The sequence below is a fragment of the Numida meleagris genome, chromosome 13 (assembly GCF_002078875.1).
Source record: "Numida meleagris isolate 19003 breed g44 Domestic line chromosome 13, NumMel1.0, whole genome shotgun sequence".
NCBI lineage: Eukaryota > Metazoa > Chordata > Aves > Galliformes > Numididae > Numida > Numida meleagris.
This window is the reverse complement of record NC_034421.1, coordinates 4217899-4239566: the sequence shown is the minus strand read 5'-3', so window position 1 is coordinate 4239566 and position 21668 is coordinate 4217899. Positions and strand designations below refer to the sequence as shown.

The 21668-nt window shown below is 47.2% G+C and overlaps 2 protein-coding genes across 2 annotated transcripts in view; both read right to left on the bottom strand.

Moving 5' to 3' along the window:
* AP5Z1 (adaptor related protein complex 5 zeta 1 subunit) lies at nucleotides 56-10129 on the bottom strand. Its single transcript, XM_021410997.1, has 17 exons — nucleotides 9665-10129; nucleotides 9452-9589; nucleotides 8914-9100; nucleotides 6953-7097; nucleotides 6435-6547; nucleotides 5790-5958; nucleotides 5236-5376; nucleotides 4828-4865; nucleotides 4585-4747; nucleotides 4147-4325; nucleotides 3505-3647; nucleotides 2534-2683; nucleotides 2184-2295; nucleotides 1830-1927; nucleotides 1493-1625; nucleotides 1098-1312; nucleotides 56-780 (listed from the first exon to the last, which is right to left on the bottom strand). The coding sequence occupies exons 1-17, from the start codon at nucleotides 9703-9705 to the stop codon at nucleotides 510-512; spliced, it is 2436 nt and encodes an 811-aa protein (XP_021266672.1). The 5' UTR covers nucleotides 9706-10129; the 3' UTR covers nucleotides 56-509.
* Nucleotides 11176-21668, bottom strand: part of FOXK1 (forkhead box K1) — a 51243-nt gene continuing 40750 nt past the window's right edge. Inside the window, exon 9 of the mRNA XM_021411745.1 lies at nucleotides 11176-19824. Coding sequence (XP_021267420.1) covers nucleotides 19604-19824 — 221 coding nt within the window. The 3' untranslated portion in view covers nucleotides 11176-19603. The remainder of the gene's footprint in view (nucleotides 19825-21668) is intronic.

Genomic DNA, 21668 nt, shown 5'->3' with positions numbered 1-21668 from the left:
GTAGTTGTCCCTCAGATCTCAATGTGTTCGCTGTGAAGGTAAGACAAAAGACCAGTGAAGGCTCACAACAGATTTAATGGAGTCACTTCTGCTTTCTCTGCCTCAGACAGGCCTTGGCTAGGCAAGCAGAGGCGACAGAAGAATCACGTGCACAGGCAGGATGTAGTTAGGGGAAGGGAGAGAAGAGGATGAATGCCAATAAGGGGAGGTGATGGGCTGGCAGGGTGTTAACGCAAGCACTCGCTCACTCATTCACACAAACCCACTGTTACTTTCAATCTGTACTGGCCCGGGAGAGGTAGGACAGGAATAGGAGGTAGAAAAGCAACAGGTACTACCAGAGAGACGCACAAACAGGCTGAGATCCAAAGAGCAGCCTCAGCTCTACTTATTCCTGTTTCCTGTTTCATTCACAATCATTTGTCCCTCATTTCCAGTTCAGAGCACTCAGCCTTGAGTGTTGGCTGTGTCAGATCAGTTGCAGTAGGAGCTGGAGCCTCCCACAAACCTCACCCCGGCACGAAGCCAGGAGCTGGTTCCAGGAGACGGGTCACTATCCTCAGAGCAGAAGGGAGGGTGTCATTCACCTCCTTCTGAAACCGTGTACGGGCCACATCCACAGATGGTGTGAACACAAACTGAGCCACACTTGGCATTTTTAGAAGGTTCATGAGCTCAGTTGCCCGGGTAAGGATCTCCTCACGGTCCTCTTCACAGTACACAGAGGTGACAGCAGGGCTCTGCACAAATGTCCTCATCTTGGACAGGAACAAGGACACCCTGCAGGAGAGAATGACACAAACTTCAGCTGGCAGGGCCCTGCACCCAGCAAGGTCACTATGTAAGCATGTGTACTACAAAAGATTGTTGCAGGCAAACACCAGAATCACCCTTCATCCTGACGCACAGTGTGTTCGTCAGCAGATGAAACCCACTTCCCCAAACTGCCTCCCTACAGTTTACTTCCTCTGTTCTCTTTCAGTTCCAGGTTCCATCAGTTGCCAAGTTTGATCATTTAACACTGCAAAGATCCGTGCTTGGATCCATCAGATCTGCAAGTTCCTGCCATTTTGCCCCGCCCTGCCGTCTGTCCTCACCTGGGGATCAAGTCCTGGCTGCGAGCTGCCAGCTTGGTCAAGGCAGTCATAAGGACAGTGATGGCACGGGGTGCGTAGTTGGGGATGCTGGCCTGTGGTCGGACCTGGGTGACTTCAAACAGCACAGCCTCTAGAGTCTCAAAGAACCGGTTGATCTGTTCCACAGTGCAGCGCTTGTCATAGGACACAGACATGTACTCTCCAATAGCCCAGACCTGAAGCAAAGGCAGATGTACTCAGGGCAAGCAGAAGGAAAGGAGATCTTACCATTGTTTAGGGAATGGCAAATCAGATTACGTAATGCTAGGACAGGGAAGAGGAGGAAAGAGAAGCTGACCAACAGTCTGCACTGCAGCTGGGACACCCTGTGGCAGAAGCAGGTAGGCCCCACTTACCACGTGGGTGAAGATGGGCTCCTTGTTCTGGATGTTGCTGACGGTTCCTGAGAACTCCAGAAACTCTTTGGACAGTTCCACAACGAGTGCAGGGCGTAGCTTGCAGAGCATCACCAGCTGTGAGCTCAGCACCCTGCAGGAGAGATGGGGACAGCTCAGACCGCAGCCAAGGCACTTGACACCAAACCAAGGATGTGCCGGCAGCATCCAATGAGTAGCACAGCAGCTGTATGCTCGGGCTGATCACAGCTACAGCAGCTCCTGGGCTGCCCAGGGAAGCCAGGCTGCAGCCAGCAGAAGGGCTGAGAGCTTGGCCAGGCCTCCTGTTTTGTCTCACCTATGCACGTCATCTTTAAACGCTGGGATCTCGTAGAGTTGGTCGCTTCTCTGCAGCACCAGCACCACCAGCTGGTTTATCAGAGATGCATCTGCAAACTGAGAAACAACCCTTGCTTCAGCAACACCAGTGACTTCCAGCAACCAAAACCCAAACTGATCAGCCAAGGAAGACTAGGCTTGCACAGACACTGCCTGATACAGCAGGAGCAGAGCAGTGCATAAAGCAGGTACCAGGCACTCGTTCCGCGCTTGCTCACAGCTGGCTGGGAGAACAATGTGAACACTGGATACTGCACCATGGAGCAAATCCCCACAGCATGTGTGGAAGTCAAACTGCCCCAAAAGTGCTTACCTCTGCCACCACACTGAAAAAGAGCTCCAGCAAGACAGGGACAGTGTCTGCACACTGCACGACCCTTGGGCTGCTGGCCAGGGATCCCAGCAGCTGTCGGAGTGGAATCAGCCTGCAGGCAATAAAGAGGCTACTGCTAAAGGTGCACTCCCAACTACTCCCTAGTTTTCCCTTCCCTACAGCCCACAAAGCCTTAGAGCACTCGGCAGAACTAACGCAGGGAGGGAACGTCAAACCAACCTCACCCCAGGTGAAAGCAGCTAGGCCTTCCCTAGCAATCCCAGCGCTGCCTCCCAGACGTGGCAGCCTGACTCAAACCCTCATGGCAGTCTCCTAAAGCAACCTCCTACCTCTCCTGGGAGTCTTCAGAAACAGATTCGACGCGGAGAAGGTACTGGAACGCGCTCCTGTAGAGGGGATTGCGAAAGGCCTCCAGACAGGCGGCTGGCTTCACAGCAGCGTCACAGGCAGCCCTCTCGGAGGATGGGAGAGAGGACGACCTAGAAGGAGGCACACACAGAATGTGCTGAACTGTGAGAATGGGCCAGGCCATGGCTGGAATCCTGAGCAACGGAATAACACATCTGCCACCGAAACAGGGACATTAAGCTGGTTTAACTCAGGCCCCCTGGAAGCCAGAGAACCAGAATGCATGAAGCAGTGAGAAGCAGACCCCATACAGAACTCAGAGCCTCAAACACGGGCAATAGCTCCAGAATTGCTTCTGTGTAACTCCCATGGAAGGGGAAGATGGCATTCCTTCCCCTCAGAAATCAAAGCCCACCAACTCCTTGTATCTAGGATGACTTCCTTTTCTGAGCGCTCCAAAAAGAGCTGCTAATGTCAGGGAAGAAAAGGAGGAGCAGAAGTACAGCAGTGAGAGCCAGTTCCAGTGCTTTCCCATCTCCCTGGACACTCTTCCAGTCCCTTATGACCTTAGGAAAGAACTTCTGTCTGCCTCCAGAACACAGCCAGCAATGAGGAACAAGAGCAGGGAGGGAAGTCCATACCTCTATGTCGAGGCAGTGGCTGATGGCAAACACTACAGCACAAGGCAACAGTTTGGAGCTGGAAACAGATGTTGAAATGACAACAACTCCCTGAGCCCCAAAGGCAGTCCAGTACTGAAGTGTAAGAGCTCTCTTTCTGTGCACACCACATTACCAGGAAAGCTGGGCTGATGTCTGTGCAGCTTTGTGTTAACCTGACTGCAGCCCCTCACTCTGACAGCAGCAGCCAGAGGGCAGCTGAAGCTCAGAGAAGTGTGTAGTCAACATCAAAACCCTGACGAGCAAGTGAGAGGAAGGGAAATTAGCATTACCTCATCTGGACATCCAGAGCTGCTGTCAGACAGGGTAGGTCAAGCAACAAATGGAAGATCTCAATGGCTGTGCCTGCATCCAGCAGAAATGGAAGAATGTCCACAAACTCAGCGATAAGGGGGGGACTGTTCCATGCCAGAAACTGCAAGAAAGTGGTAAAAACTGCTGCACTACCCCCAGTACTCCACCACGTGGCCAAGACAATTCTCACACTGTGACCAAAAGGGATGGGGAAGGGAAAGTCACTTCTGAAAAGTAGAAACAAAGACTAAGAGTTCAGCCAAGAGCTGGGGAGGCTCAACACACACATCTAGAAGCTGATTTAGTGGTGAGCAAGTTGAAATGTTTCAAGTTTTCCAAAACCAAACTGCTGTGTCCTAACCGTGCACCCTGCACTAACCACTGACAGTAATACTAACCCAGACTCCCCTCTCCTGGTAGTGCTAATCACACCAGAACCCTCTTTCCACCTCAGGCTCACACTTACTTTTCTAACAGTCTTTCTTACCCATCCCTCTTGCCTGTGCCCTCCCCAGCACTGCCACAGATGCATAACAGTGGGCTGCGGGGTGTGCTGAAAAGCAAACATAAGGATCTGGAGGCACAGAAACTGCCTCCTGTGCTGCTCTGGCAAGCTGTACCTTGAAGAGATTTGGAAAACTCTGCCTGAATATGCTGGAGGTCTCAGTGAAGAGCTGGCTGTTGTCTTTGCAGAACAGGACAAATTCAAAGGCCAGTGATGAGTTGTGGAAGAGCTGAGCTGGGATATCAGTGAATAAGTGTTTGTAGATTGCATCAGAGTCCACAGCTGCCATCTCGCCTGGGAAGAGATAGCACATTCCTGAGCACGGCTCACCCAGCAGCCCTGTCAACAAGGGCTCCAAGGGATATGGAAAACCTAAGTCTGGGTGTGTTTTTCTAAAAAACACAAGACAGCCCAGCTTCTGGCTCTCCAGGAGTGGGATCATGAATCCTGGAGTACAGCCAAGGCTGAATTATAAACTCCAGCAGCCAGCAAACTGCCAGGACAAAAGGCTGTGCTGTGAGTATGCCGGACTAGATTGCAGAGGATGACTTACCATGATTTAGGAAGAACTGGGCAATGGGCAGCAATGCCCTGGCGTAAGTGGTGTCCCCGCTGATCCTGCCATGCAAGATCTTCAGGAAGGACGCTGCGCGGTACACATAGGAGGAGTCCTGTTTGCAGATGATGTCCATGATTGTCACTGCCTCAATGAGACACTGCAGAACAGCAGAGAGCCAGATCAGAGTGGGAGGAAGTCACAATACTGAGAGCTTCAGCCCCACCTCCATGTACGTACAGCTTTCTGCAGGTCTCCATCAGCTTTCTTCAGGGCTTCTGCCAGAGAAAGACGTCTAAGTTAAATCTGGTGTCCAAACAGGAATGTTAGGCTGTGAGTACGAGCACTAATCCAGATTTCAGGACAGGTGGGAACACATACTGATCCAAATTCCAGGCTAGTAAGAATCAAGCTTCACACACAGTATCCCTACAAACCAAAGTTAGGAGACAGAACAAAGGTTTTGTCTCCAAATCCCTCCCAGCAATCCAGCTTAAGGCTGGTCAATGACTTGCACCAGCAGCTGCAGCCAGTCCTGTGCCTCCAGCCTCATTGTGGACTCTAGGGAGTGAGATCCCAGCCCAAAGCAGCAGCAAAGCAGAAGCATTTTCAAGAACACTACCAAGGAGGGCTCATGGCAAGACTCACGGCGATTGCTCTGCTCAATAAGGCGCTGGCAGTATTCGAAAGCTTTCTCCCGCAGACGCTCCTTTGGGGGAAGCAGGCGACTAGACGTGGATGTAGCTGAGACCACAGGCATCACAGACCTGTCCATTGCTGATTTGTCACCTACAGAATAAAGGTTGTCACATATCAGCACACATCACAGGCACTGCAGCCCACCAGCTGCTGAGCAACAGCAAGGGAGCTGTCTGTCCCCAGGCACACAGTGAAGTAAAGGAGGCTGGGAAGAAGTCAGCCTTACAGGAATACTATGGAAATGCCATCTCCCACCCCCCACGCCCTTTTCCTCAGGGACACGTGGCATCTTGCCTGAAACCAGGGAAAACTGAATGAATAAATCCTTGCAAAAGGGCCAGAAAGCATCAGCCAGAAGGTTTTGTCTTAGTCCAAGAGCTCTAGACTCTTGCCCATCTTCTGGCCGCTTGCTGGATTTCTGGCGCAGCCACCTCGTCAACTCAGAACACACCTACCTCTTGGGGGTGCAAACTCAGCCTGGTCTGTAGCCCTTCGATTCATACCTGAATTTGGTGTGCTCATTTCCTTGCCCCCATAGCACAGCAGCCATTTTTGCAGCATAGAGAAGGCTTGCATGTTGAGCCACTGATCTTCTGTGTAGTACTGACCCAGAGAGAGCACCGTGAAGAAGTCTGTGGCAATGGCACCGTCCACCTCTGTGACAGGGCCAGGCTGGGAGAAAAGATGCAGCAGGTAAGGCCCCCAAAGACAGGTGAGGTGAGAAGGCAAGGAAAACTCCACTAAGCCCATGCAGACTAGTAGTCCTTGCTCACATGCACTATAGGGCCTGCAGTGGGGCAGTTATCTACAGACAGAAAAGCCAGCAGCATTGGATCCTTCTCCCCACCAGAAATGCCTCAAACTTTTCCCCTCCCACTCATAACGCTTTTACTCCAAGGTACGTAGCCAACTAAAGATTCTCACCCGAAAAGTATTTCGTGGGTCAAAGTTTTTTCTCTACAGCAGAACTCCTAAGTTTTGAAGCTATAAATATCCTTACTTTGATTTCCTATGCATCTTGACTACTTACTCCCCAAGAAAGTGACTAAGCACAGCAGCACTTCTAGATTTATCAGAAGTTGATCATAGCAGCAGGCTGCTGACTAGCAAACACCCCTGTGAGATGACCACAGCAATTCAACACTGACCTGTCTGGTTCTGGGATTGGAGAAGAAGCCTCCAGAGGGCTGAGCGACTCCTTGCTGAATACTTGCATACCTCAGCCAGTCAGCCATCTTTTTGCTGACTACATTGGTCTGCTCTGCAAAAAGAAAATCACAAGTTCATGGCTAGATCAGGCAGAGAAGCAGCCTCGGCAACACACTGCTACTGCTCTTCAGCTGTCTTTCTGTTTGCCCAGTGCTCTTCAGAATATCTGCAGTTTCACACTCCTATTGCATCTAGAGACCCATACCTAGGCTAAGGTATGTGTTAAATCTGTACAGAACAGAGACTCTGTCCCCTGGAAGGAGCGCAAGCAGCCGATGGCCAAGTCCAGTTTTTAAGTGGTGGAATGCACCTCACCCAAGTTCACTTTCCCTGTGGCAGAGACGTCACTTTTAAGAGCAATTTCCAAGCCCTTCTCCCATCCAAAGCCTTCAGAGATCTTTCTGATCACTATATAGATCAAAGCTGGATGGTAATCTCAGGTCTCCTACATACTTACCTTCAGTTAGAGCTTCTGGTGACAGACTGATGACATTTGACAGGACGGGAAGAAGGTACCGAGAACTCTGACCCTCAGGCAATCTTCCTTCCAGGGCTTTTACAATACACTGTCCCACAGCAGACACTTCAGCCTTCTCTTCTCCCTTAAAAATAAAGCAGAGGTGAAGCTAGGCAGATAGATCTCTTAATAGTGCTATAGACCAATACCATACAAAACTCCTCCATCAGGCATCAATACCAGAGTCAAAGATAATAACAACTCACAGCACAGGCTATTTTACCATATTTTACAGAGTTCTTCAGCAACGTGAATTCATAGACCCCAGGAGGGAAGAGCTCTTTAATGGAGCAACACGTTTGTGGACAAATATCACCTGAGGTGGGAGTCAAAAACTACAGTGGCTGTCTTCAAATTAAACACTACTTTGATCCATCAGTTCTAGAGCAGCGAGTACGAGCGTTAACTACTCCCCATGTGGTCAGCTTGCTAGCTGTTAAATTAGAAATTTATGAACAGAAAATGGACTGTTGCAACATGTTAGAGGACTCTCTGCTTACTCCATATCCACGCAATGAGGAAGATAAAGCTGTTACAGCTGTGGTTCTGAGATGCCAACAAACCCTTCTGCCCAAAACATTTTTTTAACAATAACAGGTGGACACAGCCTTTTGAGAGATTTTTCTTCTCCGTGAACATCATCATGCCAATAAGAACTAAGCCTTCTCTGCTGCTTGGGGTCCTGGACAGCTGTTTGTTGAAGGCAGCAAACAAATACTAATTTCTGACAGTCTCCATCTAATGTTAGCTTTGTACCTGATAACTAGAAGCAATTAGGAAATGACAGGCAAGCTTCCAGTGAGAAACATCGTGTTGGAACCTCATCCATGACTGGTTACTTTCTGTAAGTTCTCTAGCAAACAGATATGGATAAATTGACCAAAGAAAAGAAAGACCATACTGAAAAGGAAGTTTAAGGTTTGGGGATCCTTATAGTGAAGGAAAAAGGAGAGATAACCTCTCCCTTTCCCACAGATACATTGCTGCTGCCTACTGCAAATGATGGTGCTGCTTATGCGCGTTAGCAGTGTGCTTCCTCTTGCTGCTCAGAGGAAAATCTGACTGGACTAAAATCAATGACAGGTTTCCAGCTTGTAATGCAACACCAGAGGCTGTGATTTCTGGTAAGCCAAAAGCTTTATAAGAAGAACATCAGTTTTGCAGAGCCATGGGGGACAGGCAGGTAGGCAAAGAGAAGAAAGATGATTTCAATCCAAAAACAGCAACAAATACAGAACACATTTTTAAAGGCTCTACTGAAGTAGAGCTGCATTCACAGGAGGGCTGCTGCTCACTGCACCACTTCTAGCCACAGAAGTGATTCTGCAATGGCTAAAATGTACTACGTTTCAGTAGCATAGAAAGTTATGAAAACCTCTTTCTAGTTTTAGTTAGAATCTAACAAAAATTAAAACACGAGGTATGTTTTTACACTGTAGAAGTGCAAAACAGAAACGTAGGAGGCATTTCTAAGCATATAGTGAAACTCAGAATGAAAAGCTTCAGGTGGATTAAAAACAAACGTTTTATTTTTGCAGGCACAATTAAGAGAAGCAATAGAAGAAGAAAAAAAGCAAGGTGAAATTTCCAGTTTATTTCATAGAGTGCAATCAATGCAGATGGAACAAAAAAAAAAAAAAAAAGGTGAGTTTTCACGTTTTCTTCTCCACAGAGAATCTAGGTCTTTGAATCACCATCCAAATTTATATTAAAAAAGTTGCCAGTTTTTCCTACACAAAACAGACCAATAACATTCCCTCAGTGAATGTGGAAATAACTCTGGTTTCTTCTGGATATCTTCAACTGACTTTCACTCTCCTTGAGCTCAGCAAACGCAGAAGAATCAGAAAACAAATCCATACTGATAAAGGAAGACACATCCACCTTGTGATGCCGTTTACCTGTGCCAAAAGGACGGAGGACACCAGGCTCAGGAGCTTTGTGTCGTGAATCCTATGGCAGGAGAGGCGCAGCCCATCGCAGGGCGACATCTCTCTCAGGACGGCAGCGCACAGCAGCTGGATCTGCTCGGGGCACTTGGGCGAGCACAGCACGGCCTGCAGCAGCTCCACCAGCTGAGCATCCAGCCTGCGAGGGTCAGCAAAGCGTCAGCACAAGGCAGGAGCAGAGCCACACGCTTAATGCCTGCATATTTATGAGGCTGGGACCATCTCCCTTCACAGCGACCCTAATATCTTAATTATCATCTTCGCTTCCGAATTCTGTTCCTTAGCACAGCTTGTGACAGCGTGCTCATTACACTCGCTGTGAAAGGACGGTGGCCCTCTGCAGCGGGGAAAATAAAACAAACGGGGCTTTAACTCTTACACCATACGCAGCGTTTACAAAACAGAGAGCTCCCTCAAAGCGACGGCCCTCCCCTCCCATCTTCTCGGGTCAAACAACGCACGCTCTGCCTTCACCCAGGCCGGCACTCACTGGCGGGGGCTCTTGCTGGCGGCCAGGACGAGGTGCAGCCGCTGCAGACAGTCCGCGGCCTCGGGGCCCGGCTCCGGGCCTTGCAGCTGCGCGGCGACGCGGGCGGCGAACCTGCTCAGCTCGTCCTCCTGCACCTCCCTGCGAGGGGCGAGAGGACGTCGGGACCCGGCCCTCGCACACCCCGGGCCGAGCCGCCCCGCGCCGCCCCGCTACCTGGCCTGCTTCAGGAAGCTCTCGGCCGCCGCCGTACCCATGTCGCCGGCGGCCCCCGTACGCTGCCCCCAGGTCCGCCGCCAAAGCGGTCCCCCCGGGGGGAGCGGTCCGCTGCGCCGGGCCCGGGGCACGCGGCGGCCCCGCGCGAACGTTCCGCCCTAGGGAAGTTCCGGGGGGGGCTCAGCTGCGGTTGGTGCGGAAGAAAGCGCCCTCTCAGACGAGGTGTCTGAGCACGGGGAGGAGGAGTGATGGCAAATTCCGCTTTATTAATTAGTCGGAGACTACGCTGCTGTTCTTGGGCACCTGGGAGTGAGGCTCCGCCACGTGGTACGAGCGCAGGTCAGGGAGCCTCACCGGCCCGGGCTGCTTTCCGCAAAGGGCAAAGGACGACAGAAAGAGCTGCTCAGCAGGTGGGGCTGCAGCTGCCGGGCGGTGGGAAGGCACTCACGCTTCCCCCTGGCACACCCTCCCCTGACTGCTGAGAGCCTGGGGGGCTCTGCTGCAGCCCTCTGCCTGCTGGACTCCTCAGCATTCATTAACAGCGTGTCTGAGCAATTAGCCACCGAAGCGTCAGCTCCCTTTTACCCTCAGAGGCATCAGCAGCCCTGAGCCCAGCTATTACCAGCGCAGGCAGCAGACGGGGAGGAGCAGCAGAGCTCTCGTTTTCCCCAGTGCCTTCTCCTCTGGCTGCATGCCTGGTGGGCACGGGGATGCCTCCACAACCCTGAGATGCCAGGAAAAGGCTCTGGGTGAACATCTTTGCTGTGCAGCATACTTTTTTTTTTTTTTTTTTTTAAATAATGTTTTAAACGTGGAAGCATCAGTCGAATCCAGATACCTTTGTGTCAGCTGTGGTTTTGAAAACACTCCTATTCAATTTTGGAACTCAGAATTAGTCAAAATAAACCAAGAATTTAAATTCTATCTCCTTGATGAGAACGAGGAATGACAAAAGTAAATGCCTAACTTGGGTACAGTGAGTACAGAAGTAATTTCTGTCACCATACACATCAGCAAAACAATGGTTATAAATCACGGGCAAAGATTCCGCAGTATCTCGAAATGACAATATGTTTCACTTCCTGATGAAATGAAAGCTAGAGCTTGAGGAGTGGTTGGTAACCCCCACGGGAGCGTTACAGGTCTCAAACACACATGCATAGGTAGCTGCAGACTCTGAAACAGAACTAGGTGTGCAAACCTCCTGATTCCATATAAAGGGAGAAAAAAAGGCAAAAATACTCACCCAACCAACTTCACCACAGAAAAAAAAAATGCCTTCTAGGTCAGTCAGAGTGGAACAGTGCACCGCCAAAAATCACTGGCTTTGGGTGATCACAAAGTTTTGCATCTCATCTGAAGCCAGCCACCACTTGCCGAGACAGTGCTGCGTCCAGAAGGATCAGTTGCAAGAGCGGGTGGAAGGCTCAGCCTGGTTCTAAACCCCTGCAATACCACCCTGGAAGCCTGCAGGTCTGTCGCTGAAAAGCAGCAAGTGATTTCAGGGCATCTTCTCTTTCATATATAATTTTATTTCTGGTTATAGAAACAAATGCTAAGAGGAGAAGCAACACTCCCCATCCACATACATCAAATTAAAGTAACAGAACAGTTAAAATAAATGAAAAAAAAAATAGTAGAAATTTAAAACTTTGTTATAGCTTTAAAATATTAATGTTCTTGGTACATTAGAAATCACATTCAGATCTCAAATCACTTGAAAAAAAAAAAGTATGGCTCCATATTTGAAAAACAACAACAAAACCCACTGTATCCCATCCGATGCAGAGATGCAGGCCCTGCTCCTCGGGTGCTGGTCGTGCTGTCAGCACCACTGGGATGCAGCTGATCTTCATGTGAGCTGCACTCTGCCCATGCATGTCAGCAGCTCCCAGGAGCAGAGCTGCATCGCGGCCCGATGAAGGTGATGAACTTCCCCTCCGCTGCCCCAAACGGAGCTTTTCCCCTGGGGATACGCACCTTGCTTTTTAAAAAGCACTGATTGTGAAAACAAGTCACAAAAAATACTTTTGATATCAGCAAAGTTTTACAAAACAAAAGAAAATCCAAAGCATCTTGCTGGAGGTGCAAGAGTACGGGCAAAACCAGGAACTGAAATGCAAGCATGGCTTTCACCCCCGTCACGATTCCTTAATTTAAGTGCTGAATCCAGACGAGAGGGGTGAGGCTCCTCATAACAAAGCCAGTCCTGCTTCTGTCACAGCACTGGGGTATCCTGGTCCTCGTCCCACCGCAGCCTTCCCAAATGACTTGGTGGGAATGCAATCACGGAACGGAGGGAGACTCCAGCTGGCTTTTTTTTTTTTTTTTCTTTTTCTTTAAAAAAGAAAATATACAGAATCTGACCAGGCCTTCCAGCTTTACCACCCACTGCTCACACAGCTTTTGATTTATCCTAAGACAGCTTCAAATAGCCCTTTGGATAGCAGTCTGGACAAGGCCATCCCATTGAGGTACAAATGGCACACATGGAACCCACGACTACCACCTTGTAAGGCTGTTGTACTTCAAAACCATTCCATTTTCCACAATGTTACAGTTGAACACTTTTTTTTACATTGTTTTCCATTAAAAAAGGTCTTACAAAGAACAATACCCTGATTCTCTCCACCTTAAGGCCATTTTGGGGGCAGGAATACAGTGAATTTAGGCTTACAGCAATCCCTTGCTGCAGAACCAACCTGTCTCAGTGGCTTGCCCACATCCAAAGAGCAGCACACAGCCCAGCAGAGCATCAGCATCTCCTGCACCAGACTTTTAGCAGCAAGGCAGGGAAACAGGAGGAAACATCACTTTTTTCTGCTCTATTTAAACCTCCTTTGACTTCAGCTAATGGACATCTCTCCTCAACCCCTGGCTCTACAGAAGGCTCTGTTTTGGACTGCTTTCGGTGAAATTGAGTGGGGTAGAAGTGAGAGTGAATGGTTTGGATCAAGGGTGCTAAGGTATGAGATACTGGGTGTGTTGCTTAACCAGCAGCAGACACGAAGCAGTAATCAAATAATAGGAAATATCAGGGGACGGCTGGTTGTCAAAGGGCTTTTCTTTCTTTCTTTCTTTCTTTCTTTCTACTGAGGAGGAAAGCTGTTTCCTTTCACTGCCCCTATTCTGGTTCCTCCTTGTAACACCTTCATACCCTGTTCTGCCTCAAATGTCAAAGCCCAGCCGCCAGACAGTAAGCAGAAACCGAGGCAAAGCATTTGCTCAGGTCTTTGCAGAGGAATTGCTGCTTTGGTAAGAGCTCTTCAGATTAGGAAGCCCAGTATCACGTGCTTTTAAGAATAGTTCTCACAGCCCCGAGTAGGTCAAAATGCACGTTGCTGAATTTAGCATTCTGGAGTTAAACCAGGACTGAATTTTGACAGGTCAGGGAAAATTTATTCTCTGTGAACAGAGACCTCAAACCCCATAAAGAGAGGGAAGTTTTGTAAAAGGAGAAAAATCTCACCATTTCTCTGTGCCCCAGTGATAGTTCACCCGCCTGACAGACAGACAGATGGAGGAGTTCCTCAGCCTCACAGCATCCTCACAGACCCTCCATCAGTTCCCTCTGTTAGCAATGAGGTCCCATTACTTATACAGCAGAAGCGTAAAGAACTCCCTGATACCGCATCTAGAGATAATCTGAGACAAGAAAGCCTTCCAGCTTTCATTAGTGCCATTTGGGGATTTTCTTGCCAGAGAAGCAGCACAGACTGGGGGTGCTGAGAGCATGACAAAGCCAGGAGCTGCTACACAAGGAAGATGCAAGCACCACACCATCTCATCTGCTCTGCAAGAGGGATGACAGCAATCACCGAAGGAAAGCTGCTTCTGCAGGCTGCCCACATCTGTCACAGAAATAGATACATGGTTCTTTTCAAATCAGTGCCCGGTGCGGGAATTTATCAACATACTGCATAAAAGCCTGTGTAAAGTACCATTTAAGAGAAAGAAATAGTCACGGACCATTCATATATCTATATTTACACACTCACACACATCAATAAATATAAAATTTATGTTTACACAGATCTAATTTAATATTCTCTGGAAAAAAAAAAATTTTAAGAGTTTCTACCTTAGCTGCCACCCATGAATTGTCAGTGGGTTCTTCTACCTCAAGAGCAAAGGGGTAGACCTGGCACAACTTCCCTCTGAAACTTAAAGTGACACATGAGGAGAGGACCAGCCAGACCTTCTGAAGGGTTTAATTCAGTGTTGGTAAATCAAAAAGGTATCAAAAGCATAAATATCAAACTTGATTAAAAATCTGGAATTTAAACAGTGGTGCTCCAAGAAAACCCCAGTATTTTTCAAAACGCCTTGCTCAGTCCAAAGTAAAATGCTTACTGCTCTATTACTGCCCTGTGAAAGACACCTAACAGGGAAAGCCCACCATCTCAGCTAGGTACGTTCCACTGTTGCTTACTACACATGCACAGTCCTGCAAACAACCCGGCCAGCAGTGCGTGCCGATCTAACCCCGTCAGCGAGCTGCTGGGCACAGAGATGCTCCAGCACAAAGCTACGTTCTGGGCAGGTCCAGACCAAAATGCAAGCACTACTTCAGCCTCATCAGCTCCAGCCAGCCAGATGACATTGTAGTGTGATTATTTTTCCCAGCACAGCTGGCTCCATTGCGAGCTACACTTCATGACAGTAGTGTATGCTACAGTAATAGCAGCTTTGGCATAATTTTTACCCAGAAGGAAACAAGAAGTTACATGATTGAACCATCTGTCGTATAACTGCAACCCAACGTACAGATTCTCACCAGATGCAGACCTTCAAGCAATTGCATTAAGTAAGGAGCTGGATTAAAGGACTCCAGAGTCAACAGAAACAACTACGAATATAGGGGAAAAACTGTGGCAGAGAGAGGAAATGGGAGCTTGACCGAGAGCCTGGCTGGCAAGGGAGAAGGTCATCTGCTGCAGGATAGCATTTGTAACCTCCAAAGCCCAAAGTAAGGATGAAGCTGTGAAACCAAGTCACATTCCTTTAGAGCTTCCTGCTTCATGCTAGAGTCCAACCTATTAGCAGCAGGACTGACAAACCTGCGAGATTTTGCTTCAGTGCAGAAGCTCAAGGTAAGATCCCATTGGAAGGAAATTATCTGATAGAATGAAGCATGGGTATTATATGAAGTGATCAGGATCCTGCAGTACTGCCTCCTGTTCAAAAAGCTGCAAGAACCAATTTGGCACTCTTCCTTAGGATAGTTAAACGTGTACAAATGCAATCCAGAGTATTTCTAGCCAAACAGGGCTGTATTTGCAAAATGTAGCCAGCAGGCCAAGGAAAGTGGTTCCTCTTCCACTCCATTCAGCATTTGATACCGTCTCTGGAGCACTGTGTGCAGCTTTGGGCTCACCAGTACAGAGGGATCTTCTGTCAGAATTCTCCCTTGGAAGCTTGAGCACCTAAAGTACAGAAGAGGCTGAGATAACCAGGCTGGTTCAGCCTTCAGAGGAAGCAGCAAAGGAGAGGAAAATCTTACCCATCTCTCCAGCTGCCTATTTGGGAGATGCAGAGCAAGGCTCTCCTCAGAGGCGTGCAGAGACAGGAAAAGAGGCAGCGACATGCAGGGATGCAAAAACCTTTCACCTCGTGGTCAAACATGAAAGCAGGGACCAGAGTTGTGGAACCTCTGTCTAAAGGCACTCAGAACTCAGCTGGACATGGTTACAGTGACCTGATCTCATTGGACCTGCTCTGAGCACGAGGCTGTAGCAGAGACATCCAGAGGTTTCTTCCAGCCCAAGTTATTCTGTGTTTCTAGGCAGCTACTGGCCAGTAGCAGAGACAGAAATCTAAACAGAGATCTGATATTCCCTAACACTGCAGTTTTATGTGATTTATGTTCATCACTGTGATAAACTATGATTTACAAGACATGGTTTAAATCTGAGAGACAAGGAAACTAGCAGTCAGTTTATATTTAGAGATTAAATGCAGTAAGACAGCTTTTGAAAGCCCTGAGCTATTCCTAGATTAGACCCTTGTATTAAAGACCCCAAACCCAGGTGCAGCAGGGAAGTGCTTCTCCTTTCACCCAGCGTTCTGACTTTCACCTACACAGTAGTGCACATCAGAGCAACACCGAACACCTCGCTAGGAAACCCGCTTGCTAACACACACAACAGGCTCTAACTTGAACTTAACATCCCTGGCAGTCAGTGAAAAGTGCTCCACATCACTCCATAGGAAGGCTCAGCTCAGCCACTCTCGCTTGCTTAGATACAGCTGCCAACCTTTTGTGCTTCGAGTTGTGATTTACTGCTGGCGTTTCCCTACTGAAAAACAGGGAAAAAAGTGGAAGTTATCTGTGAATGACAGTTACAAGTACACAAGACAGATGTCTGAAACACGTGCAAACCAAGTTTACTCCCTCCCAATATCTGGAGCCAGACCACGGCACTGATTGCAGGAACACTGCGAAGGCATGAGGTATTATTTTACTACTTCTCCCCTCTCACAAAGCTTTCACGTGGTTCTCACAACACTCTCCTAAACAGACTGCGTCCAGCAGTAACATTTCCAAAATACATAATGAAAGTTAACACTGGGTGACTAAATTGACCTTTTTCATCATGCTCTGGAGCCACATGTATCCCACAGGTATTTTCATCCTTGAGTCCTTGGGCAGAATTTAATGCAAGGTGCTGCTCCAGGCAGTGGATAAAAGTGAGAGCGTATGCTACAAGGGACAGAATTAATGGCACAGAGGAAGGAGGGAGATGGAGAGAATAAGTTGTTGAGAAGAATATGAGCTAATCATGAACTCCATTTCTGTGTTCAGCACTGTGTTGTTATCACTACATCAGATTAAATGATCTCACTGTAAAAAAAGCTTCCTATATCACAAGAGCCACAGCCAAGACAAAACAATAACGAAGGAATTCAGACGAAAAAGAAAAAACAAACTGCATTCAGCTTTCGCAAATGGAGGCAACAGAAGTTGCTACAAACTGACCACAATCAAAGCAAAATTAGCCTGTCAAAGAAGCACAGTGAAAAGGGAACTCACTTGTTATGAAGCCAGTCTGAAAATCTTCCTAGGTCCAAGTTATAGCAGGTTAACTAAACAATGTGCCTTGACCTTTGTTATACAGACAGCAGCAGATGCAGTGAAACACCCTACTCCTCTCCCCACCAAAGCTCCCTCAGCACCAGTGTAACACAAAAATCCCAACAGGCTGAACCATGAGTTCCAGGCACCTCAAGCAGACGTCTGAACAGATCAGAGAGATTTGCTTGTGGCCAACTTGCACTTAAACCACAAGGCACTGTGAGCCACAAAAGGAAGACTGAGAAAGCGTTATTCTGTTCCGAATACAGAGGAGGCAAATCTATGGAGCCAATCTGAGGACAGACTTGCATGGTATCTCTGAAGTAGCAGCTGGTTTACAAGAACACTGCGATTCATCTGATGTATTTCCACAGTGCTGGACTAGCTTAGAGAAGTTGCAGTCCCAATGAATTAGAATTTCTAGAAGGAAAGCAGCAATAAGGAAAAATTTTGCCACAAAAATTTGGCAGCTTCAGACAGTGCTCTGCTGGCTGCTCATCTTGAGCTGACTCACCTAACGTGCTGGAAAATCAAAGACTGCTTCAGGAAAGCTCTCTAGCCTCAGGGCTGTTTCAGAGGTGTGCCTGGATCTAAACAGCATTCATCTGAGTGTAATGATTAATCACAGACGAACTGTGCTGCACTCTCACTTGTACCTTCTTCCTCGAAGCCCGTTGTATTGAATTCTGCCTTGAAAAGGCTATGGAGAACACAGAGCTGATGTGTGTGTGCTTTTCCACTCTGCTGCACCTAGTCCTCCTGACAGGAAACACAACAGCTAGAGGTTGGCCTGCTTCAATTACTTTGCGGGCTGGAACAATCCTCCTCAAAAATAATTCTGAAGTACTAAAATGCAGCCTAATAACTTGGCACTAAAGGCACACACTTATATTACGAAGGCCTAGCTGTAGATAAATGAGCCGTCCCAAGTACTTTTGTGGGCCTGTGACCATAGACTGGAACCACAAATCATGAGACCACAAAATTCTTTCTTACTTTCAGAAATATTTCTCACAGAACAATTGGCTCGAGAATAAAATGCACTTGGGTTTCATTCAAGTGGCAGGACAGAGCTATTGAATAGGATTTGGCAAATAGAAAGGAAACCCAGAAGGGAACAAGGGATGCTAGCTGCTACTGCATGGATTTTCTCCCCTCCCCAGATTTCAGAAGACATTAAATTGCTGTGGTTTAACCTACCAAAGCCATATCCCATCCCCGTTAAGTCACTTTTGCCATAAATGAAGCCATAACATTTTCTAAGTTATAGAGTCTCTGCTGTGTTGCCACAAGACAAATTAACCAAGGGGATCACACACAAGTGTAAACACAAAAGGGTCAGCTGGAGCTATGCAGAAGTTGATTCCTTTGCCAGTCACAGGTGTCACACACAATCACTTCCCCACTCAAGTCTGCTTTGCTTGTACTGCATGAAGAGCCTGGAATACAGTTTAAACAATTCCTCGTTCTACTGGCCAACTCAAAGTCTTAAAGGCAGGGCAGACAGGAGAGGGAGCTGAAGGATGTAAGGAAGCTTCTGAATTCCTTTTGGATAACCTGTTTAATACCTCCAATGACTCTTAAACATGGAAAATAAAAGGTCTCTTTCGCCTTGGTCTCTACACACAGAATTTCTACCAAATACTGTCTGAGCTCTGGTGCCTCACAGCTGCCCTTAATCTTTCTCTCAGAAGAATAACACAGGAGCATTGCTGTTAGCCTCTTCCACCCATGGGAGAGGGGTGGGGGCAGATTTCTACCCGGCTCTGGTCTCTTGAACATCATCCATCTAGTTGAGGATGACACTACCAAGGTGAAGGCAGACCACTTTAGTGCAGGAGACCAGGCAACATTTTCTTCGGTTTACGGGGACAGTGGCAATGTCTTCGATCTGCAGTGCTAACCTGAACAGATCCTGGTGCTGGAGAGCACAGTATGCGATCACAGAAAAACAACACATTTAATACACATACAACCTTTGAGACACCCTTCCCCACGCAATCCTCAGACATCAAGATACTTGGGATGTTGTCCAGAGCAAGTGATGAATAACTGTAAGAAGTCACTGAAGGTACAAAACCCTTTAATATCTTTACAGGAACCAAATTAACACAGTTCCTCTGTCATCTCATTCTCCCTCAGAGGGAATGGAGAGAAATTGCATCTGGAAATCCAGGAGGTTGAGCTCTGCAACTCTTCCTCCCGGATCTCCTCATAAATAAACATTCATTAATACTCAGAATTTTTCTGTTTTAGAAAAAAATTCATCTGCCTTTTTCTTTAAGCTTGGTACCATGTTTCTTTAATGCTGTTGTTGTGAGATACTGCACCCATTTTTCAGTATTTGACTGCCTTAGCTGGCCTTTTAAAAATGGTCCTACATTTCAAAGCTCTGAGAAGCGCAGTATTAAGGCATAGAAAATGAGTTTTCTTTCCAGGGAGCAGACTGTACTTGTGTTACATTCCTTTAGATGCTGAACTGCAAATCCCATCCCCTTGGAGCCAAAAGGGGAAAATACAGTTAAAAAAATCCCAGCAGTCATACAATCAGTTGTCTGTAAATTTTCTGAATCTTTAAAAAACAAAGAAGAAAAAAGGAAAAAAAATATCCCATAGGTAAAGACAGAACAGAGTTCCAGGTATGGGTGCTTGGGAGGGGTTTTCCATTCTTGTCTTTTTGGCACCTTGTGATTCTAACAGCTGCTGACCTCCCATTTAAAAAAAAAATCTGACTTTAAAAAGAGCTCTTTATTTGCTATGTTTAGAGCTGTTACAGTTGTGGTTTGTTTTCTTTGAAAGCTGCTTTAGGGGCTGCTGCCATCCCATGCCCACCCCACACCACTCCAGCTCCTCCCACCGGTTCTTCATTCACTGGTCGCCTGTCCTTGTGGCACTGTAGATGTGATGACTCCAGTTTGGGCTGGGACTGCTCCGCTGGACTCTTCTATCCGGGGTCTTTTGACTTCAGGTTCACTGGAGGAGGCTGCTGCTGTCTCTTCAGTCCCTGTCTCACATACTCGGCTGACTACAACAGGAGTGGACGAGCTGGCCTGGGCTGCGAGAAGCTGCAAAGGATTTGTAAGAGCTGGGGAGTGAAAGAAAAGAGAATTAATGTGGTAAGCAACACAAGCATTTGTCATGCCAGGAAACAAAACAACCACAGTCAAATGCAACACCTCGGCACGTATTCAAACACAGTGTTCCAAACCATTTTGCAAGGCTTGCTGGCCTCATTTCTCTCTCCCTCCACAACAATCCCAGTTTTGTGCAAGTTCACCAAACTGGCAATAACCTCTTCCAAAGGCAAACTTCATTTTTCCCCCCTCCCCCCCCAGTCTATTGTCAAACACAGCACTGCCAGTGAAACATTCACCTCCAGAAGAGGAGGATCAATCCTCTGGCAGAATCACAGCACACCTTCTCTTGGAGAGGCAGTTCTCCAGCTACCTAAAATCATATCTTCTTGCAAGCTACAACATGTGTGTGCTGCACCTCTGATATTGAGGGTTCTCTTTAGTCCACCTGAGACTGCCAAAAAGCCAACTGGGGCAGAGCTCACACAGTAAGAACTGTTGGGACACTAGATTACAATCCAAATATTGACTGTATTGACATCTCACTCGTCAAAGGGGCAGGAAGGTTTTACAGCTTACACCAGACAATCTAATGTGTTCCCACTTGAACTGGAATCCCAACTTTAGAATTTCTGGCTCCCTATCCTGTATTTCAGTACTGACTAAAGTCTCCTATCCTCCCATTAATAAAAGCGGTGAGGAAAAAAGACTATTTAAGTAGCAGCTCTGCGTAAAAATGTCTACAATTCCTAGTTCCAGACAAAGAATGTGCTTACACACTGGCTTTGGCACACATCGCCACTTGGAAAACAAAACACATGCAGTTTTTGGACTCTGCATCAATAAGAAAAGCAGCCAAAGGAGACTCAGGAGACAGCTCATCCTCTGCCCTCCAGACTGATTTGCAAAGGATGGAATAACAGAACATTATGGTGCGTTCATAGCTATGTGCATCAAAAAGAAGCCTTAGGATAAACAAACAAAGGAAACAGAACAAAGGCTCTCAAAGCCCAGTGATTTCTGCCAAGGCATGGGAAGAAGACTATACAGTAATAAGAGGATGAAGGAGAGAAATAGGATAAGGATGAGGGTAGCCACCAATTACAATTCAGTGACTGACAAAGTACCCAAGCCTTGCAGCTGAAGAGAAGTTGACTTTGTACAGATGAGTCAAGAGATTCAGGCTCCATTCTGTTAAACAGAAAATTCACTACCTATTACAAAAAACCTAAATCCTCAGATGCAACTGGAATACTTCTAACATAATGAGAGAGAGCTAGAAATATAACTTGCTGAGATTAGAATATCTTAACATAAATTGTAAAAATAGAAATTGACTCTACATTAGAGAACATTACTGCAGGGTAGTAAGAACTGCCACCTGCTTTATTTAATAGCCTTGCTGCATAAAAACCTTATCACTATTAATTTGTCATTGCTCCAATAAGATCCTTGCAATTCAAAGTGCAAGCCACTTTGAATACCCATAGCAAAAATTTAGTAAGAGATTCCTACTCCGCTTTAAGTCATCAAAACCTCACCAAAGCCCTTCATTTCCAATCCCTGTAAGCATCCACCTGGGCCAGCAGAGGTATTTAGCATCTCATCGACAGGGGCAGTAAGAAGCCTGGATATTACCAGCCCCAGTCATCATCCTTAAATGCACAAAACCTGAGGTGCTGAGCAAGTACAAGAAGAGACTGCCAAAACACAGCTACTAGGAAATTTTAAAAATCAAGGTTGACAAATGACTACAACACATCCTGTATACAAACAGTCCTGCATCCATTCACCTGATGAAATACATCTTATTTCTCTCAAGCTCTACGACCTGAAGAAAGGAAAGTATGTTATT